The sequence below is a fragment of the Vulpes lagopus genome, chromosome 2 (genome assembly GCF_018345385.1).
Source record: "Vulpes lagopus strain Blue_001 chromosome 2, ASM1834538v1, whole genome shotgun sequence".
NCBI classification, from domain to species: Eukaryota; Metazoa; Chordata; class Mammalia; order Carnivora; family Canidae; genus Vulpes; species Vulpes lagopus.
The window spans coordinates 14,104,309-14,124,451 of NC_054825.1; the positions used below are offsets into that span (position 1 = coordinate 14,104,309).

At 37.6% G+C, this 20,143-nt stretch overlaps 1 protein-coding gene across 1 annotated transcript; it reads right to left on the minus strand.

Annotated features, from left to right (window-relative positions):
- Positions 1-1,292: 1,292 nt before the first annotated feature.
- On the minus strand, positions 1,293-19,408 carry LOC121485076 (pancreatic lipase). The gene is made up of 13 exons (XM_041745098.1): positions 19,402-19,408; positions 19,217-19,262; positions 17,917-18,071; positions 12,922-13,044; positions 10,768-10,902; positions 9,902-10,013; positions 8,369-8,488; positions 8,133-8,252; positions 7,524-7,642; positions 5,271-5,400; positions 3,561-3,669; positions 2,659-2,823; positions 1,293-1,414 (listed from the first exon to the last, which is right to left on the minus strand). Exons 2-13 carry the CDS (start codon positions 19,260-19,262, stop codon positions 1,351-1,353), a joined length of 1,398 nt encoding a protein of 465 aa, XP_041601032.1. The 5' UTR covers positions 19,402-19,408; the 3' UTR covers positions 1,293-1,350.
- Positions 19,409-20,143: the final 735 nt, after the last annotated feature.

A 20,143-nucleotide genomic window follows, 5' to 3' on the forward strand; every position in this document is an offset into this window, starting at 1 on the left:
ATGCAAGTGGAAGCATCCTGATGAGTATGGATTAATGATTCTCAGAACAAGTTTACCTGTGTTGATCAACTTGTGGGTACTTTGGTGAAGCACAGAATGAAAAGCATTTTCACATCTCATCTCTGTGGCTTTGTTCGCTCTTTCTGGAGTGCCCTACCTGCCATGTCCTCTTGGCAAATCCTCACAAACCTTTCAAAACCTAGCACAGGTGGCTCTTTGTCTTTTAGGATATTAGTGATTGGACATGTAATTTTAAGTGTAATCGGACATGTAATTTTAATGTAATTGGACAGTAATTTTAAATACCAGACTCTAGCGGAGTAATCATTCTTTCCATTAATAAGATGGTCATTGGCATCCCACTACATGCCAGGCATTTGCCAGCCACATACAACATGTAAACCCCTTAAGGAGAGATATGCAGACAAATAAATAGGCAATTACAGATTTAGAGAAATAAATGCTGAGATGGGGTAAATTCTGGGTGCAGCAGTAATGTAGTAGGGGAGCCTCTCATCCAGTCTTAGGGGGTGTGGAAATGGAAGTGAAGGAAGTCTTCCTGGAAGAAATGATGTCTACACACAGATTTAAGAAGCAAAAGGAGTTCAACAGGCAAGAAGACAGGAGATAGGACCTCCCGAGGGAGAGGAAGAGTTTGTGTAAAGGTCCAGCAGCATCTGAGATTAGGGAAGCTTTGAGGACAGTAATGGAATGTTTATTTCTAGAAGAAACGTGGTGAGAGATGATGCTAGAGTCCTCAGTTCAAAATTAGACAAGAGGGTCTCATAAGGCTCACTGAGGGATGTGGATTCTTACCTGGGGACCATTGGGAGGATCTTTGATTTGTGCTTTAGAAAAATTAAAAAGGCTGCGGAGAGGAGAGGGGCCTGGGGCCACCCCACTGTGAGCAGAAAGACTGGTCAAGAAGCATTGGATCTGCTCAGTCCTTGTCTCTTTATGCGTCATCTTTCCTGAGACGTCTGATTAGAAGCAGACACAGAATGTAAAGACAATGGGAAAGTGGCAACGGTTGCTACTTGCCATGTGTTCACCCCAAGAGGGGGTCATCTTAAGGAAGTCTGCCTTAAGTGATCAGAATGACACCAGTAATCTTAGCCATGGGCATGATGTCAGTGCCAAGTAAACAATATTCCCAAGCTCAAATGCCCGGAACATGTAGCAGACTTCAATAGTCATTTGTGGTTCTTTGGATCAACTCCAAATTTTGGATTTTAATCACATTATCCAAAAGTTACATGGGGAAAAAGAGACATGACAACAAAGAAATGATTGCTTCACCATGAGATTTTATTAGTAGTAAGATACTAGGTGGTCACAGGCCTGTGACTCTTAACATGGGGTAAGAGTAAGTAAAATATCTTCCCTCACGGTTTCTTTACTACAGAAGTTGAATCTGCAGAGAGAAAACAACAGAAAACTCAGCTTTTCTTGGTGCACAGCTTGTGCACTGAGCATAAAGACAGCTTCTCTTCTCCCCGGTCTGAGTGAAAACCGTTCCCTGTGCCTGAGACCAGACATTGGCCAAGGGAAGACAGACCTCTTCTGTATAAAGGACTGAATTCTCTTTTCCAATGTTCTTTCATAGCTGTGCAATAGCAGAGAGAGGAAGCATCACTGGATGCCCCTAAGGACGGGGAGCATTCATTTGTCATATCCTGAAGCACCTACTAAGCCCTGGGCACATTATTAATCAGTGCATGATAAGAAATCAGCCAGGGATTTCAGAAATCCGAGGGAAATTTCTGAGGTCCTGGCGTTACATTCACTAGGCTTTCTTATTTAATTCAATAATTGAGTTGAAATGACTAGCATTACTCATTAAGACTGAACAAAACTTAGCTTGCTTGGGAGCTAATTTTCTTTAATAACATATATGAACCTACGTAAAGTGCCTGGGACATAAAAGGTGCTCAGAAGGTGCTCTTGTCTTCTCATTTTCATTTCCCTCTCTGTGGTCTGATAGCTGGCACACTCACAAATAGGAAATTAAAGGTTAAACACTAATACTGATAAAGGACACAAGAAATGAAGGGCACACACGATCTATATATGAATAAAGTTGAACTGAATTTTTTTTCGTGGTAGTTAAGAACTTGCTGGAGTCAAATTTGCTGCCTACAAATTATGGCACTGAGGCTTCATTTAATTGTCTTTAATTGAGATAAGAATAGTGCCCCCATTCCATCACCACCATCAGTAGAGTAAGCATAGTCATTACCCCAATTTACTTTCCTGTTTCTTCATAATCTCTAATCTCTAATCCTTCTTGTCCCCTCCCATCCACCCTCCCCACCATACAACCCATGACTTGCTGTCAGACACGGAACACAAAGCACAGTTACCAAACAAAATCACTCTTTTCACCTTAGTGACATGAAGCCAGATTCTCAACTTAACACTTAACTTGCATCAAATGACACATGCTCATAGACAAATCTCCCAAAGTTATTTCCTGAAAGTTCTACTCTTTTTTTTTCCTAAAGAAACAGAGGTAGTAGGGAAGCAAATGTGGCCATGGCTTTGGAGAACTATCATCAGAGGTTTAACCTAACGTAGACTTCCAGTGGGAGTAACAAAGGTGACTTGTTCTCTTTGGATTTTTGTTTTATTTGGGATCTTTGGATTTTTATTACTTACACTTTTCCATCATTTCTTTCCACTGTGATCTTGGATGCTCCCACTCTGGGTAGAGTTGGGTTGATCACATTGTTGTACCAAACAAATTTAACCTTCTGCACATCTCCAACTTCCACATCAGAGTCAAATTCATTGGAATGAGTGCTCTCTGGTTGGAGAGTGCCCCTTGGGAATTGAGAAGTTAATGAAAACATACATGAAGATACAAAAATATACATATATATCTGTACATATACGTTTCTAAAACCAGGTTATGATGCATCTCTAGTAGGATGATTGACAGTACACTTGCCACTCTCATGTATTAAATAATTTTTTTAAATTTATTTATGATAGTCACACAGAGAGAGAGAGAGAGAGGCAGAGACATTGGCAGAGGGAGGAGCAGGCTCCATGCACCGGGAGCCTGATGTGGGATTTGATCCCGGGTCTCCAGGATCGTGCCCTGGGCCAAAGGCAGGCGCCAAACCGCTGCGCCACCCAGGGATCCCTCATGTATTAAATAAATGCAGACATGCATGCGGTTCAGTGGCAGGTCATTTGCCAACATTAAGTTGTATTACCTTAAAGTCATCCTTACTATAATAAAACTTAATACGTTTTAGACACAAACCTCCCACAATTTAATAAATGGTGACATCATCGTATCATCTCTTCCTAGTTGTTTTGTGGACAGAATAATTATTTACTGATTATAAATCAGATGCCAGGGATCAAAGCAAACATCAGTGGTTTTCTCAGGAAATAGCAGAGAAAAAATTCAGAAACAGAATTCTGAAATGTATTAAGGTGCAAGCTAAAAAAATTTCTTCCTTGAAATGACATGTGGTGGTACTATATTCCCATATAGTTATATGTACAAAAGATTACAGCATTTAAGAAGTGGATAATATTTTACTCACTTGAAAACTTCATACTGTTTAGAATTTCCTTTATTTCCAAACAGAGAAACTAGCACGTGTCCTGTAACCCTCTTCCCAGACAGTGTGACAGCTACCTTATACCTCCAACCTGCGGGGGGAAAATATTTGCAAACTGTCAGCTTATAGAGAAGATATGCTAAAACCAGGCTAACTTGGATGCCACTGCTGCTGATTTTTGAGTAATTTATATATAGTATTGGTTGTTCTTCTAATCAAATAGTGTCCTTCCTCTCAATGTTCAAAAGACAGGTGTGGGGCCTCGGGAGGAGCATAGAATCTTTCCAAAGTCAATACATCTCAAGTTATATATGCAAGTCATATATTTTGCTTTCAATTTCTTAACTTAACAATTTATTTTTGAATATTAAAAGAATCTTATCTTAAAAGAAAGTAGGAAAGAGGTGCCTGGTTGGCTCAATCAGTTAAGCTTCCAACTCTTGGTTTTGGCTCAGGTCATGATCTTGTCACAGCCCTGTGTCTGTCATTGAGCTCAGTGTTGAGTCTGCCTGGGTATTCTCTCTCTCCCTCTTGCTCTGCCCCTCACTGGCTTGTTCTCTCCTCCCCCCCCCCCTTCTCTCTCTCTCTCTCTCAAATAAAATAAATAAAATCTAAAAAAAGTGGGAAAATGATAGAGTATGACATTTTCATCAATTTATTTTCTTTTTCTTTTTAAGATTATATTTTTGTGAGAGTGAGAAAGAGAAAAGAAGTGGGGGATAGGCAGAGGGACTAGCAGACTCCCTGCTGAGTAGGGAGCCCCATGTGGGGCTCAATCCCGAGATCATGACCTGAGCCAAAGGCAGATGCTTAACCAACTGAGCCACCCAGAAACCCCTCAATTTACTATTTTCACAAGTTATCACATTTTAGAGTCTTGTCTTTTTGTCTAAATGGTCTACAATTACTTTTAAAATTCTGTAATTCAGCTTTCCCTTGCCATTGGAAATATATTAATTTATGGCAACCACTTTGTGGTACTAGTCAAGATTTAACTAGCAGTTTATGTCATTTAGAGCTAGCCTGGGCCAAATTGAGAAGGGGATAAAACTGGACTTTAGTTTTTACAATGCAGCCAACCCCCCTGATTCCCATCTAAATAGTTTCTTCCCTCTGTGACTCAGGAAGGAACATGCCTCACCATCGCTGCAATGGTGATCAATTCCTATCACCTCCAATTCCTATCACCCACAGAGTCTACTACCCTAAATAGCTCTTAAATCTCCCTGCCATTCCCACAACCTCTCCCATCTCTCTCCTGGATTACTTCTGCTTGTACAAAACCTCAGAATTTTGCTTTAGTGAAACTTCCGACTGAATTGGAAGAGTCTGGAGTGGAAGAAGCCTCCCGAATTCAGCACCAGAATTAAATATGAAAAAGTTAATTTTTTTATCATTGTTAGTTCAGGTCTCCAAATTCTGCTCCATTACCTCAATTAGCCAGAGTTGCATTGAGCACGACAACTTTTGAAAATTTTTCCATGTTGGGAAGGAGTGTTTACAACTTTTGTACAAGGGTGAAGCGGGACCCCCAGGGGATGTGGGGGTAGGGGGTAGGGGAGGGGGCCCCCAGATTTTTTTTTAAATAAATAAAAAAGAACTTTTGTACAGAGGAGCAATTTCACACATTTTCACCAAACATGATAAAATACAGAGCATTATTAATTTAAAGCAACTACAGTAGAGACTCACGGGCAAAATTGCTGGCATCACCAGTGTCTAGATAGAATATCTGGTTCACTTTGTCAGTTTTTCCAGGAAATCTGTCAGCATAATGACCCATCTGTGGGCAGCCTTCGCTTGGGCAGGGGAAGCACTTGTTCTAGGGAAAATTAGCAAATGATGAATGAGGACACTCTTTCTTTTAATAGTGCACCATCTTTTTCCACATGTTGTTGTAGTTCGAATATTCTAAAGCCACTTGTGTCTTAATGGCAAAAACCAACTTTCATTATGTCTCAGCAAAAATTAAAAATGCATTTCATTAGTTACAGTGACAAATCAGAGACTTTACTATCAAATAACACAATACTAACAAAAATATAAAAATCTTACAAAAAGGGAACTTAAATATATATTTATACAGATATTTCAATCTTTTCTCTTTTGCCTCTGTAAGCTGCTCAGACATCCTCCTGCCTACAGGTGGTTAGAATTTATTTTAGAAAGATTGCCAAAGAAATAGCAGGAAGTGATATGCAAAATAGGACCCATTAGAAGTCAGGTTTTTCTCACATTTTTTTAGCTCTCACTTAGCATATTAAGGTCTGAAGGATTCAGCTCTCAGAATTCTCCCAATGTGAGCAGAAAATGCCCCAGTTGGCCCTTATGTCTTAGCTGTGAGGTTGGGGTTTGGAGAAGATATATAGAACTTAAGAACATGTCCTCTTTGAGGGCCAGGAGTTATGGGAACAAGAGAGGAAAAGGGAGAAACAGAGTTGGAAAGACATCAAAATTGCTTTTATGGAGGGGCAATCCTGCTCCACAATGGAGACCAGGGCAGATTCCTGAATCAAAGAACTAGATGAGGACTGAGCCAAGTCTCAGAGTCTGCATCCAGCAAAAGCTAAGGAGAGACTGAGCTGGTCTAGGAAGAAATGGCCAGAGCTATATGGGAAAGTTGGCCAAGCCAGAAGAGTAGATGCGCCTAGACATTATATGCAGAAATCAGCCCCATATCTGTCAATAAGCAGGCCCCCAAGTCCTTCCCTCTGCCCTACACACTCACTGACCACCACCACCATGATCATCGTGCCCAATACCAGCTTAGACACAAGATGATGAAGGGAGTCCCAAGGCTGAGAAATATGCAAAACTGAGAACTTTTTCTTAAAAAGTGTCTAAGCATCACCTAAAAGGACTATTTCTATTACTGAATCAGACTAAATTTTAACTGAATGAAACTTAAAGTTCCTTTGCTTATTTTTCCCATTACCTAGAGATTGAGGATCCAGGAAAAGATAAAAACAAAGTTAGACCAAAGAAGAAGGATGGTTTTCTTATGTACACAAGCTATACTGTAAATAAACTATGCACTTCCCCCCAAATATATACAGTCAACAGTTGTTGAATGCTAATTATTATATTTTAGATTCCGAGCTAAGGTATTAAATCCTCCTGCCAAACCTATGGAGTCTACCATTAATATTCACATTCAGAAATGAAAAAACTGCCTTAGAGAAGTTGAGCATTTCGCCCAAATCATTCAGTCATTTAATGATGAAATCAGATTTCAGATCTTTTCTCTTCATCACTAAGTTATACATCCTTGATAATTATGTCTTTACCTGGCATCTTACTTAAAATTTTACTTATGAAATGACATAAGTTGTGTATTTTTATTTGAAAAAATTATAGTGAAAGAAAGATCAAGAAAAAATAACAGGCAATAGATACATCATTTTCAAGATCACATTTGAGGATTCTAACCCAGATACCTAGCAAATACCAAACAAGATGAAAACTCAAAAGCAAGCAAGCAAACAAACAAAAACTTAGCAATTATGAGATTGTACAGAAATATCCCCGTGCCCATAATGATATAGTTTTGTATGGTCAGTTTTAAGACAAGTTTTCCATATTTATTGGCATCCTGTAGCCATAGCTCAGATTTCCATAGCCTTTTTTTTTTAGTTATAGTTATTTCTAAAACAAGTTTAAACATTTGCCTGATACATACTGAAGTGATGAAGAAGGTAGACATGGAACATTTCAGAATACAAGGCCATTTCTCTGAAGTTCTCCAATGCCTCATCACTATTACCATAAATATGTATGTCAACTATACTTCAATTAAAAAAATAAAAGTATGTATAATTAAAAGTATAAATAGTGTGGCAATCATATAGAGGCATTCACTGAATGCATGTCATATACAGTGAACTACACCCGTCATGAGAAGTGATGGCCACAAAATTCTTTAGGTTCAAAGTGGAGTCTACTTACTGCAGTGAAAACACTGTAAGAGGCACAAGGGAATCCAGCAAAGCCATCAGGGTTGACGATGCTATCAGAGTAATACTTGTAACTTCTTAAGTGATTACAGGCCACAAAGTCACGAGTCCCTTTGAAATCAGACAGTATACATCAGCAACAGATTTTATTTTTCCAAGTTAATGTTCTGATTAGAACATGGTTGTTGAATAGATTTTTCTAATTAGTGTGAACTCATGGTGGTCACAGAACAAAATCATCTATGAAGCATATTTATGATTTGTGATGCAATTAGAAGTTAAATACTATTTAAGATTTTAATAGTAATTCCATAGATAAATGAAATGGAAAAATAACTTTAAAAGAAGGAGATTGGTCCACATAGGTATAAGTACAAATTAGTAATGAATTCCCTGAATTAGATCCTTAGAAAGTTGGCTATAAATACATTTTCTTCCTATAATCTCCTCATGCCCACTTTCCCCAGTGAAAAGCCTGCATTTTGGGTTAAAAGTCCTTTGTTATAGAAAATGTGAGACCCGTGCCAAAATATTCAGCAAATTTAGCAAAAGAGTGAAACAAATTTTCCCATAAATCTCTTCATGTACGTAATGGTTTTACCTTCCCAGATCCCATCTATGTCAACAATCTGAGAGAGAATATTCTTCTGACATCCAGGCATTTCTTTTCCTCCATTTGGAAAGAAATCTAGGTGGCCTACAGTTTGACTCATTCCAAACCCTGAGGAATATTAAAATATGAGAAAGTTGATGTTAATATATAGACTCAAAACATTCTAAAACACTCTAATATATGGACTCAAAAAACACTCACGCAAGATGAATTGAAGAACTCACCCATGTTGGGGATTATAGGGGCAGCATCTGTGTGAATTACATCCACAAACTGGGCATCGCTGGGGTCCAATCGGACTAATTCGGGTGTGCCCTCAAAGCAAGGTTCAGCTGGATCCAACCCTTAAGTAAATAGGACATGTCATGTTAGTATCAGTGTACACCCACATTTACCTTTCTTCATTAATTACCTACCCAAGTGCAAGCACGGTGGGAACCATGACTTATGCCTGGAAAGAGATAAGCTAGTTCTTCCCTACCTTCTCATTTTCTTATACTTTCTGTGCCTAATTTTCTATTTGCATTACAATGAGTTTTTCTCGAACCATGGAATTTGGCTCTACTTATAAATGCTTAGTCACTGGGACAATCTTGGTTACTAGCTGCAGTTACAAGGAAAGAGATTCTGGGAGACTCCTAAAAGCTGTTCAGGATAAAAGAGTTCCTTCCCATTCCTCTGTAAGATCCTGTGAGGGCAAGAACTTTGATTGTCATGGTCGCCAGGACCATCGCTTCACAGAGAGTGCCTGGCTGAGCAGTCTCTTGTAAACATCCACAAATAATGAGAAAGAATGTTCTCTCCAGTAAATTAATGATAGAAATCCAGATGTCCCCAGCAATCCAAATGTGACCAGTTTATCCAAAGTATCAACACAAAAATCAGAAGGTCAGAGACAGAGTGGGAAGATGGAAGAGGAAAGTGGTTGCTCCCTGAGATGATCACCTCTCAAACCCAGGATAACAAAGCCTACAAGGTTGCTTTAGGGCCTGAGTATACAACATGTGAGCCCATTGACCAAATGCAACCAGTCTGGGATTTGTGAAATGGTATTTTTTACCTAACTAGCAGCATGCAGAATCAGTCAGCCCAGCCAAATCATGTGTCCCCTGCAATTCTTGACTTGTGGTGGATAAGGATTGGGCTAATTATCAATTACTATCAAAGTAGATTATAATTAATTATATATTTTTGAGCTCTTTGAGTTTAATTCTATGTATTATCTCTTCTGTTATTTATGCTATTTATTCTATTTTTTAAAAAGATTTTATTTATTCTTGAGAGACACACAGAGAGAGGCAGAGACATAGGCAGAGGGAGAAGCAGGCTCCCTACAGGGAGCCCGATGTGGGACTCGATCCTGGGATTCCAGGATCATGTCCTGAGCCAGAGGCAGACACTCAGCCGCTGAGCCACCCAGGAGTCCCTATGCTATTTATTCTATTCATGAAACTTATCGTTTGTGAATTCCTGACAATAGGGAAATAGTGTAAATAAGACCCCCCAATGCTGTCAATTCAAATTTTAGTCACATGCAGTATTTATGTGTGTGTGTGTGTGTGTGTGTGTGTGTGTGTGTGTATATATATATTAGGGCTCTGTAGGCCAAAGATCAGTATTTTAAAAGTTCACAAAGCCTCAGAACACACTGGCTTCTGATCATGTGGCCTAATCCAGAAAATGCCAAATTTCCAAACTTCTAGATTGCATAGGCTACATTTAGCCCCAATGTTTCCATTTTTACTGTTTTGACCAACCTGTGATTCGTCCTGCGGTGCCATTGAGCCTCCTTCCTGCCTCCCCAGCTGCGTGGGATCCCAGGCTGTGGCCAATGATGTGGACGTCGGAAGGCGAGTACCCAAATGCTGACTGTTGAAAGAAAACTTCTTCAGAATGTTTTCTAATATTGCAAACTTCAGGAAGGCCAGAGAAGGAGATGTTCACAAAACTTGAGTTTTAGGAAGACATGCTGCCCCTTCAAGGCAACTAATTTTCATGACATTTTTTCAGGTATTATAGAAAATGGCAGTGGTCAAATGCTTAAGCTGATGGAGGTCAGACTCTCTTTTGTTGTTTTATACATAGAGGAACCCTTGCTGGGGTTGAGGAATTACTATCCAGAGGTGGTGAAGCAAGTATATGGGTTAGCAGATAAAAATGAAAGCCATTACTTAAACACATTCCAGTTTAACATTATTTTAAGGTTTTAGTTACCAAATCAGGTTAGCTTGTTGTCTTTGTGCTTCTATTAAAAAAATAAAAAACAAAAACAAGGCAATTTCGTCTTGAAGTTGACATTACCAGACCAAATTGGTATTATAAATGGTAAAATTAAAAGGAATACTGATGGAATTCAGTGGAAACAACCTATCTGTTTGATTGAGTAACATCACCTAAAAAAACTAGTTTATTGGCTTTAATAGGCATATTGATGAAGCCCAAATCTAGATTGATTGAATGGCTAATGGAATGATTTTGCTTTTTTCTTTTCAACCACAGGGAAAGTCAAATCTCAGTAGAGGGATGTCTTCAGCAATTGTCATACCTGCAGTACTTTTTTCTTTTTTGAAGAGACTTCAGAGAGCAATGTGCATGGGCTTTTATAGAACCTGGAGATAGTTACCTGAAGAACTTCAACAAAATATGCCACTTCTGCCCCCACGATCCGGACGTTCTGCGAGGCCTGAGTGTAAGCAGTTCGGGAGCCACTCTTCCAGTCCACACAGATGCAATTCACACTCTCCACTGTAAACATTTTCTGATGCAAAAGACACAATAAATAGGTCAATAATTCTGGATCTTTATTAATTAGATTTAACACATTTGAGAATGAAGGTAAATTCCCTCCGTGACCTTTACAATATCAAGCTTGTTTTAACCCCAAAATAATGAACAAAACTTCTATTCATGAAACTTACCCTTTGTGAATTCCTGACAATAGGAAAATAGTGTAAAAAAGACCCCCCAATGCTCTCAATTCAAATTTTAGTCACATGCAGTATTTATGTGTGTGTGTGTATATATATATATATATATATATATATATATATATTAGGGCTCTGTAGGCCAAAGATCAATATTTTGATCTGAAAATATGGATATGAAATCCCTTTTAAAGTTTAACACTGGCTCCAAGTTGAATGTTTGGCCATAACGGGAACTGGATTCTTGGGATCTCTACTGTAATAGAGGTGTAGACATTTGTTGCAGGAAAAAGTGTATAAAATGTGGTACAATGGATTGTCTCATTAGAGCATCATAAATGTCATAAGCCTACATTTTCCCTTACTAGAATGCACCCCAGGATATTGCCTGTTTTGCTTACTGCTCTATCCTCAGTGCCTCAGTGCTGTATCCTCAGGCTATGTTAGGATTCTTTCAAAGAAATATACTGAAGGTAAATGAGCAAGCTTTTCCATGATGGAAAGACTAATCAAAGTGTTTGGATGAACATATTTTACTGTACATCAGATGAGTCATAAAAGCATAACCTACCAGATATCTACTTGAAGCTTTGGCTGATGCAGGTCAATGATAGTTTCATGAATGTTAGATCTGGCAGGAATTTGGTTTGTTTGGGTATGTGTATATTTATACATATCTCCACCTTTTTTCCAAGAGGACTTTCAGAAGAATGAACCAATCTTACAAATCATCTCCAATTCTTTTATTCAGCAGATAGAAGTCTCCAAGAGGGAAAATGATGTGCTAATGTCATGGTTAGCTAATGATAGAGTAAGAACTAGAGTCTAGGACCTTTAACTTTCTAGGTCAATCCATTCGTTTCTCTATCATAAAGCAACCATGTTGTCAAAGCCAAATCATGCAAGAAAAATAAATCTGCTTTGGTGATTTCAGAAATAAGTTGTGTACACATATCTAAAAATTTACATTCCCTTTGAACTAAGAATCACCTAGTCTTTTTCTTTTACTGTTGTATGAAAATCTATTACCACCCTCTCCCCAATAATCATCAGCTTAAATTATTTTAGAAGACAAGTTAGGGTTTTACTGATTATTCTTAAACTTGGGAAGTGAAGCCTGTTTATTTTGACTGTCTTCAGGATCAGCGGATAGTCTCTAGGTTTGATTCAATCTAGCCTTTGGCTTGAGTCATAGACAGGTCTGAATTTAAAGTGTGTAGGAGGATCTTTGTGAAACAAGGATAAAGTTCCTCAAGCACTAGCAATTGCTAGGAAAAATTGTTCTATTTGATTTTTTGTCTTTTAATTCTCCATTATCATGGGGCATGTAGCCAAACACAAATTAAGGAAAATTGGATCCTGTGGTTGAAACACCAGAAGCTGAAAATGAAAACCAATAGTTTTCCTAGATATTGCTACAATAGGAGATCAAAGAGTAGCAAGTGAAAGTCAAAGGAAAACAATTAGTTTGGGCAAAATAAGTTATCTTAGTTCTTCACATAGAAATGAAATCCTACTGAAAAAATTTTAAGTTATTAAAAATACAGTTAATATTGCATCAATAAGGCAATATTTGTTGCTAAAATTTTGAAATATCTCACCATTAGTTATTAAATAACCACTACTTAAAGCCACCAAATGCTTGCCAACCTTGCTGCCCTGACTGTTCCAGGATTCCTCCACCCCTTACTACCTCTTGTACCTCCCTTCAAAACCCCAGGCCCAGCAGAGTCAGGTGATCCTCCAGTGTCATGATGGCTGGCATTTGTTTTGACTGGTTGGGGCCTGTGCCTTCCCCATTCCTAATCATCACTCTGGAAACAACCTTCCCTTAATTGATTACCTTGTCTCACCTTGCACATGTTGGCCAACCAGCTTTCTTCTCCCTTGTCTATGAATCCATGAATAATAAAGCGGGTTTTTCTGTCTGTTTTGAAATTGGAACTTGTGATAATTGATGGATCTGCAGTAAGTTCCTATTTGGGGAAGAAAAGTGTTTAATGTCAAGTTTCTTATGGTGTGCAATAGAACCATTTGTACCTGGAGGGAGATGGCAGGTAGGGGAAGACCATCAAGACTTGAGATCCTTGTGAATAAGGATCCTATTATAGGGAAGCTATTTGCAATCATCAAGTTCTAGACATCATAACATTTCTGCAGTTGCCCCACTCAGGATAACTGTCTGCTATAATGTTGATGCAGGGGTCTTGTCTTCACATAACGGAAGGCTTTGTGTGTGTAGTAATACTTTTATCAGACAAAATAGACTTTAAAACAAAGGCTAAAATAAAAATAAAATTAAAATAAAACAAAGGCTATAACAAGAAAGAAGGATTTTACATAAAGATAAAGAGACTTATCCAATAAAATACAACACTTGTAAATATTTATGTACTCAATATAGAAGCATCTAATTATATAAAGCAAATATTAATAGATGCAAATGGAGAAATTGACAGTAATACAATCAGGGAACTTGAACACCCAATTTACATCCAATGGATAGCTCTCCCAATAGAAAATCAATAAGGATTGAGTGATCTTAAAAGACACATTACAACAGATGGATTTAACATATATTTACAGGACATTCTATCTCAAAAAAGCAGAATACACATCCTTCTCAAATGCACGTGGACCCTTTCAAGAATGAGTTACAGGCTAGGCCACAAAACAAGCCTTGATAAATTTAAGAAGATTGAATTCATATCAAGCATATTTTCTGACCATACTGATATGAAACTAGAAATCAATTACAAGAAGAAAAGTGTTAAAAACACAAACATGTGGAGACCAAATTCTGTGCTACTAAACAACTGATGGGTCAAGGAAGAAATCAAAGATATAGTTAAAAAATTATCTTGAGACAAGTAAAAAGGTAAAAACAATGTTCAAAAATATATGGGACACAGCAAAAGCAGTTCTAAGAGGGAAGTTTTCAGTGATACAGGGCCACATCAAGAGATAAGAAAAAGCTCAAATAAATAATCTAACTTCATGCCTAAAGGAACTAGAAAAAGAAGAACAAAGTTAGTAAAGGAAGGAAATAATCAGAGTGAAAATAAATGTAACAGAGACCTAAAAAACAATAGAAAAGATCAGTAAAACTAAGAGCTATTTCTTTGAAAGATAACTAAAATTGATGAACCTTTAGCCAGACTAAGAAAAAAAAAAGAGAAGGCCAATAAATAAAACCAGAAATGAAAAGGAGTTACAACTGAAACCACAAAAATACAAAGGATCATAGGAGACTACCACTAACTGTTATATGCCAACAAACCGGACAACCCAGAAAAAAATGAACAAATTCCTAGAAACATAAAATCTTTCAAGACTAAATCAGGAAGAAATATAAAATCTGAACACACTGATGTGTAAGTAAAATCGAATCAGTAATTAAATTTCCCAACAAACAAAAGTCCAGAACCAGACAGCTTCACAGGTGAAGTCTACCAAACATTTAAAGAAGGTAATACCTATCTTTTTCAAACTCTTCTAAAAAACTGAAGAGGAAAGAATGCTTCTAAACTCATTATACAAGGTTTGCATTATTCTAATACCAAAACAGACACACACCACAAGAAAATTATAGGCCAATATTCCTGATAAACATTGATGTAAAAATCTTCAACAAAATATTAGCAAACAGAATTCAACAATGTGTTAAAAGGATCATGTACCACGATTGAGTGAGATTTATTCCAGGTATGCAAGGATAGTTTAATAGCCTCATATCAATCAATGAGACATATCATACCACATTTAGCAAAACAAATAATGGATGGATCGATGGATACAGAAAAAGCAGTTGATAACATACACCATCCATTTATAATAAAACCTCAATAAATTGGGCATAGAGGAGATGTGCCTTGACACAATAAAAGGCATATATGATAAACTCACAGTTAACATCATACTCAACAGTGAGAAGCTGAAGGCTTTTGTTTTTCTAAGATCAGGAACAAAACAAGGATGCCCACTCTTGCCACTTGTATTCGACATAGTATTGGAAGTCAATAGCCACAGCAATTAGGCAAGAAAAAGAAATAAAAGTCATCTAAATTGGAAAAGAAGAAGTAAACTGTCACTATTTGTAGATGACAGAATATTATATATCGAAAACCCTAAAGTCTCCACCAAAAAAACTACTAGAACTAAAAATTGAATTTAGTAAGTTGCAGGATACAAAATCAATATATAGAAATCTTTTGCAGGGACACCTGGGTGGCTCACCAGTTGAGCGTCTGCCTTTGGCTCAGGTCATGATCCCGGGATCCAGGATCAAGTCCTGCATCTGGCTTTCTGTGAGGAGCCTGCTTCTCTCTCTGCCTGTGTCTCTGTGTCTCAGTCTGTGTCTCTCATGAATAAATAAATAAAACACAGAGAGAGATGCAGAGACAAAGGCAGAGAGAGAAGCAGCCTCCCTGCAAGGAGCCTGATGTGGGACTTGATCCCAGGATTGTAGGATCACACTCTGAACTGAAGGCTGACACTAAACTATTGAGCCACTGAGGCGTCCCCATCTATTGCATTTCTATACACTAATAATGAACTATTAGAAAGAGACATTAAGAAAACAATCTCATTTATAATTGCATCAAAAAGAATAAAATACCTAAGAATAAATTTAACCAAGGAAGTGAAAGACCTATCTTCTGAAAACTATGACACTGATGAATAAAATTGAAGGCAACACAAATAAATGAAAAGACTACGATGCTCATTTATTGGAAGAATTAATATTGTTAAAATGTTCATGCAACCCAAAGCAATATCCAAATTCAATGCAATCCCTATAAAAACATCAGTGACACTTTTCATAGAATAGAACAATAATCTTAAATTTGTATGGAACCACAAAAGATCCTGAGTAGCCAAAGCAAATCTTGAGAAAGAAGAACAAAGCTGTAAGTATCATGCTTTTGTTTTCAAACTACATTTCAATGCTACAGTAGTCAAAACAATACGGCCCTGATACTACTACAAAAACACAGATCAATGGAACAGAATAGAAAGTCCAGAAATAAACCCACATTTTAGGGTTAATTAAACTATAACAAAGGAGGCAAGAATATGGAGTGGGGCAAAGACATACTCTTTAATAAATGGTGTTGGACTGCCACATGCAAAAGAATGAAACTGGAACACTCTCTTATACCATATACAAAAATACACTCAAAACATATTAAAGACAAAATGTAAGATCTGAAACCATAGACCCCTTAGAAGAAAACATAGGCTGTCAGTTTTTCCATTTAGTCTTAGCAATATTTTTTAACTGTCTCCTCATGTAAGAACAATAAGAGCAAAAAGTTTTTAAAAATGGGACTAGAGGGATCCCTGGGTGGTGCAGCAGTTTGGCGCCTGCTTTTGGCTGGGGGCGCGATCCTGGAGACCCGGGATCGAGTCCCACGTCGGACTCCCGGTGCATGGAGCCTGCTTCTCCCTCTGCCTGTGTCACTGCCTCTCTCTCTCTCTCTCTCTCTCTCTCTGTGACTATCATAAATAAATAAAAATTTTAAAAAAAGGATTAAAAAATGGGACTAGAGAAGAATAAAAAGTCTTTGTAAGCAAAGGAAACCATTGACAAAATGAAAAGGCAATCTACACACTGGGAAAAGATATTTGCCAATGATATATTGGATTAGGGCTTAGCATCCAAAGTATATAAAGAACACATACAACTCAATATCAAAAAACAGATTAAATAATAGGCAGAGGATCTGAATAGACATTTCTCCAAAGAAGACAAACATATGACAAAAGGCACAGGAAAAGATGTTCAACACCACTCATCACCAGGGAAATGCAAATCAAAACCATAATGAGCTATCCCCTCACACCTGTCAGAATGGCTGTTATTAAAAAGACAAGAATTAACAAGTGTTGGTGAGCACATGGAGAAGAGGAACCCTCATGCACTGTTGGTAGGAATGTAAATTGGTGCAGTCACAAATAAAAAACAGAATGGAGGTTCCTCAGAAAATAAAAATAGAACTACCATATGATCCAGCAATTCCACCTCTAGGTTTTTATCTAAAAAAAATGAAAACATTAATTTGAACAGACATCTGTACCCCTATATTCATTGCAGTATTATTTACAATAGCCAAGATATGGAAGCAACCTGAATGTCCATTGATAGATGAACTGGATAAAGACAAAGAAGTATATATAGGAATATTTCTCAGCCATAAAAAAGAATGAAAGCTTGCCATTCATGGCAACATGGAAGGACCTAGAAGGTCTTATGCTAAGTGAAATAAGTCAGACAGGACAGATACCATATATTACTTACATGTGAATCTAAAACACAAAACAAATGAATAAACAAAACTCATAGATACAGAAGGCAAACTGAAATGATAGCCAGAGGGGATGGAGGTTGGGGGGGGGGTGGTTGAAATTGATGAAGGGGATTAAGAGATACAATCTTCTAGTTATATAATAAATAAGACAGGAGGATGCATGGCATAGGGAATATTGTTAATATTACAACAACTTTGTATGGTGACATGGTAACTAGACTTGTTGTGGGGATCATTTCATAAATTTATATATTGAATCACTATGTTGTACACCTGAAACCTGTAATGCCATAATGTATATCAATTATTCTTTAATAGAAAATAAAATGAATCTAAATTAAAACAAAAAGAGAATAATATCGAGTTAATGGACCTTTTATAAACAAGTTAAATAAAATAATACTTAACCTCATTGTCCCAAAAGTTTACAAAGATGCAAATTCCACTAATTTGTTCACGTTAGAAAACTTAAAAGTTTAGTGTTCTTATTACAAAAAATGGATAAGACTTAGTTCTGAAAACATTGAGTTCTCTTACTTGAAAGTTATCTGGGTTCTCGTTAGTGTATAGGAGTAAGCGGGTATTGACATCTTTTGGAGCCCAGGGCAATATTTTGAGGGGTCTCTCCACAATTCCTGCCCATGGGGCGTCATCACTAAAACAGCCAAGTCTTGGGAAGCAGACTTCTTTTCCTGCAAACACCCAGAAGCGTTTCAAGGATGTTAGTTTAATCAGGATGCTCTTTTTAATAGTCTTTCTGACAAAATATGAGTTAAATTACATCTTGTGGGATATTTGCTTTCTCCGCATCCCCAGACATCTTTCTATCAATGTACTCACAAAACAGCTAAAAATAGGCTTCCCAGCTAAAAATAGGCTTCTGCTCCTCATTTTTACAATGTATGACCACCTCACTCCCCTCATCTCTGTCTGGTCCAATGTTGGGACCCAGTTTAGCTCCTCAATGTGAATATCTTCCTTGGGCCAATGGTGCCCAAGCAAAGAGCAGCCTTGTGTCCCCAGGTGTTGTTAGAAAGAGGTGAAGATTTCAATTCATTGCAGTCATCTTGTGTGTTGGTTAAGTTTCATGCAAATGCCAAAACTTTATACCTTTACCTTGCTGAGTATTTAGGTCTCTGACCTATGTTTGAGGAGCATCTGGATTCCCATGATGAAGAAGCTGCTCGTGAATAATCAAACAGAAAATCCATGGTTTGACACAACTCTACGCTTGAATCTTAACCCGTAAAAGAACAACACAAAGGAAGGGAGGTCCAAGAGGATAAAGTCTGTATTAACAGTAGGAGTAGGAGTAGTAGCTGTTGTGGGTGTGGCATTATCAAAAAGTTACGATGTGCCAGGGGCCAGGCAAATGATTTACAGGACTTGTTTCATATAAGTCTCACCGTTGTCCTACGTTGGGGGTGGTAATTATGTCCATTTCACAGATGAAGATAGTGAAGCACAGAGAGGCTAAGAATTTGGCTCAGATGTGGCCAGTGGGACCAAGTTTCAAATCCCACACTTGACTCAAAACCAGGGTTGCTAGATTAATAAAAATCAAGGTCAAAAGTGAGTTTCAGATAAATAATGAATACTTTTTAGTATAATATTGTCACATACTCATTGTTTATCTGAAATATTTGTTGTTTATCTGAAATTCTAATTTAACTGAGTATCTTAGATTTTATCTGCAACCCTACTCCAATTGCCCCTGCTTTCCATCATGCATCCTTTTTGCTCTTCTCCTGATCCCATAGTGGCTAGAATTCAGCCATCATAGACTTTCTTGAAAGCAGGAAATCTCTTCCAGCACTACATGAGTATCTTTTCTTACCTACTACTGCTCCCAGCAGCAGTGATAGTGTCCAGATTAGCAGCATCTAAATAAAGTTAAAAATATGATTGAGCCAGACTAAATAAGTTTTTAAAAGATTGGCATAATTCAAGTTCAGTTAGACCTCTGGGGGATAATTGGTAAATTCTCATCAGTTAGGTTTGGAAAACATGTTCCTGACTCACCGTGGCAGTTCCGTTGGGTTCCACGCACAACCAGATAGCACCCGAAAGTTCCTTTTATAAGCAAACCTTATCTCTTTGAGAAGTTCCGTGGAAAAGTGGCATGAAAAGAGAGGAAGTTCCAAGTGTGTGTTTCTAATTTTAATCATAAATAAACCAAGACTGATAGCCTAGGTCAAGTTTTCCACAGTACTTGTGGGAAGATGAGAAAAGGGTTCATACAGACTGTTCTCTTTCAGTGAGGTTACATAATGCCCAGAATCACCATAATTTCATTGTAGTGAAGGATTCTGGTCTGCCTCTTTTTAGTTTACAATTCTCTGTGCTGCTCTGTGGATACATGTAGAACTAAGTTGTTTTCACAGATTTGATAGCAGCAGGCTTGAAAACAAATACTAAAAGCTTACCAGCTCAAGTAGTTTTTGTATAACCTTGCCTTACCCTCAAAAGCATGAAATTACAAGCAATGCTTCAAGAGGGTTCATTCCTTTTAGGAAAGCAGTTGATATTTTATTTTGATAGTCTATAGAACTAGTTTATTTCTCAACAATAAGACAAAGAAAAGAATAAATGAACTGACAAAAGGAGCTGGGGGTGCTTCAAGGAGCAAAGAGGTGGAATTGGTGATCTCACCATGAAATACAATTGAGAATAAGAGCGAAAAATAAAATTCAACTTGGAAAAAATGGTCTGGGAAAAATAATCTGAAAGAGAAGTATTTGATAGAAAAGAATTGAAATGTTTT

What these genes read in the sequence shown, in the direction of transcription:
- LOC121485076 (XM_041745098.1), bottom strand. Translation starts at nt 19,262, where the DNA reads ATGCTGCTAATCTGGACACTATCACTGCTGCTGGGAGCAGTAGTAG. An exon ending in CACCGCAGGACGAATCACAG is followed by an intron (nt 8,489 to 9,901) that starts GTTGGTCAAAAC and finishes TATTTACTTAAG; the next exon opens with GGTTGGATCCAGCTGAACCT. An exon ending in TGATGCCAGCAATTTTGCCC is followed by an intron (nt 3,670 to 5,270) that starts GTGAGTCTCTAC and finishes TTCCCCCCGCAG; the next exon opens with GTTGGAGGTATAAGGTAGCT.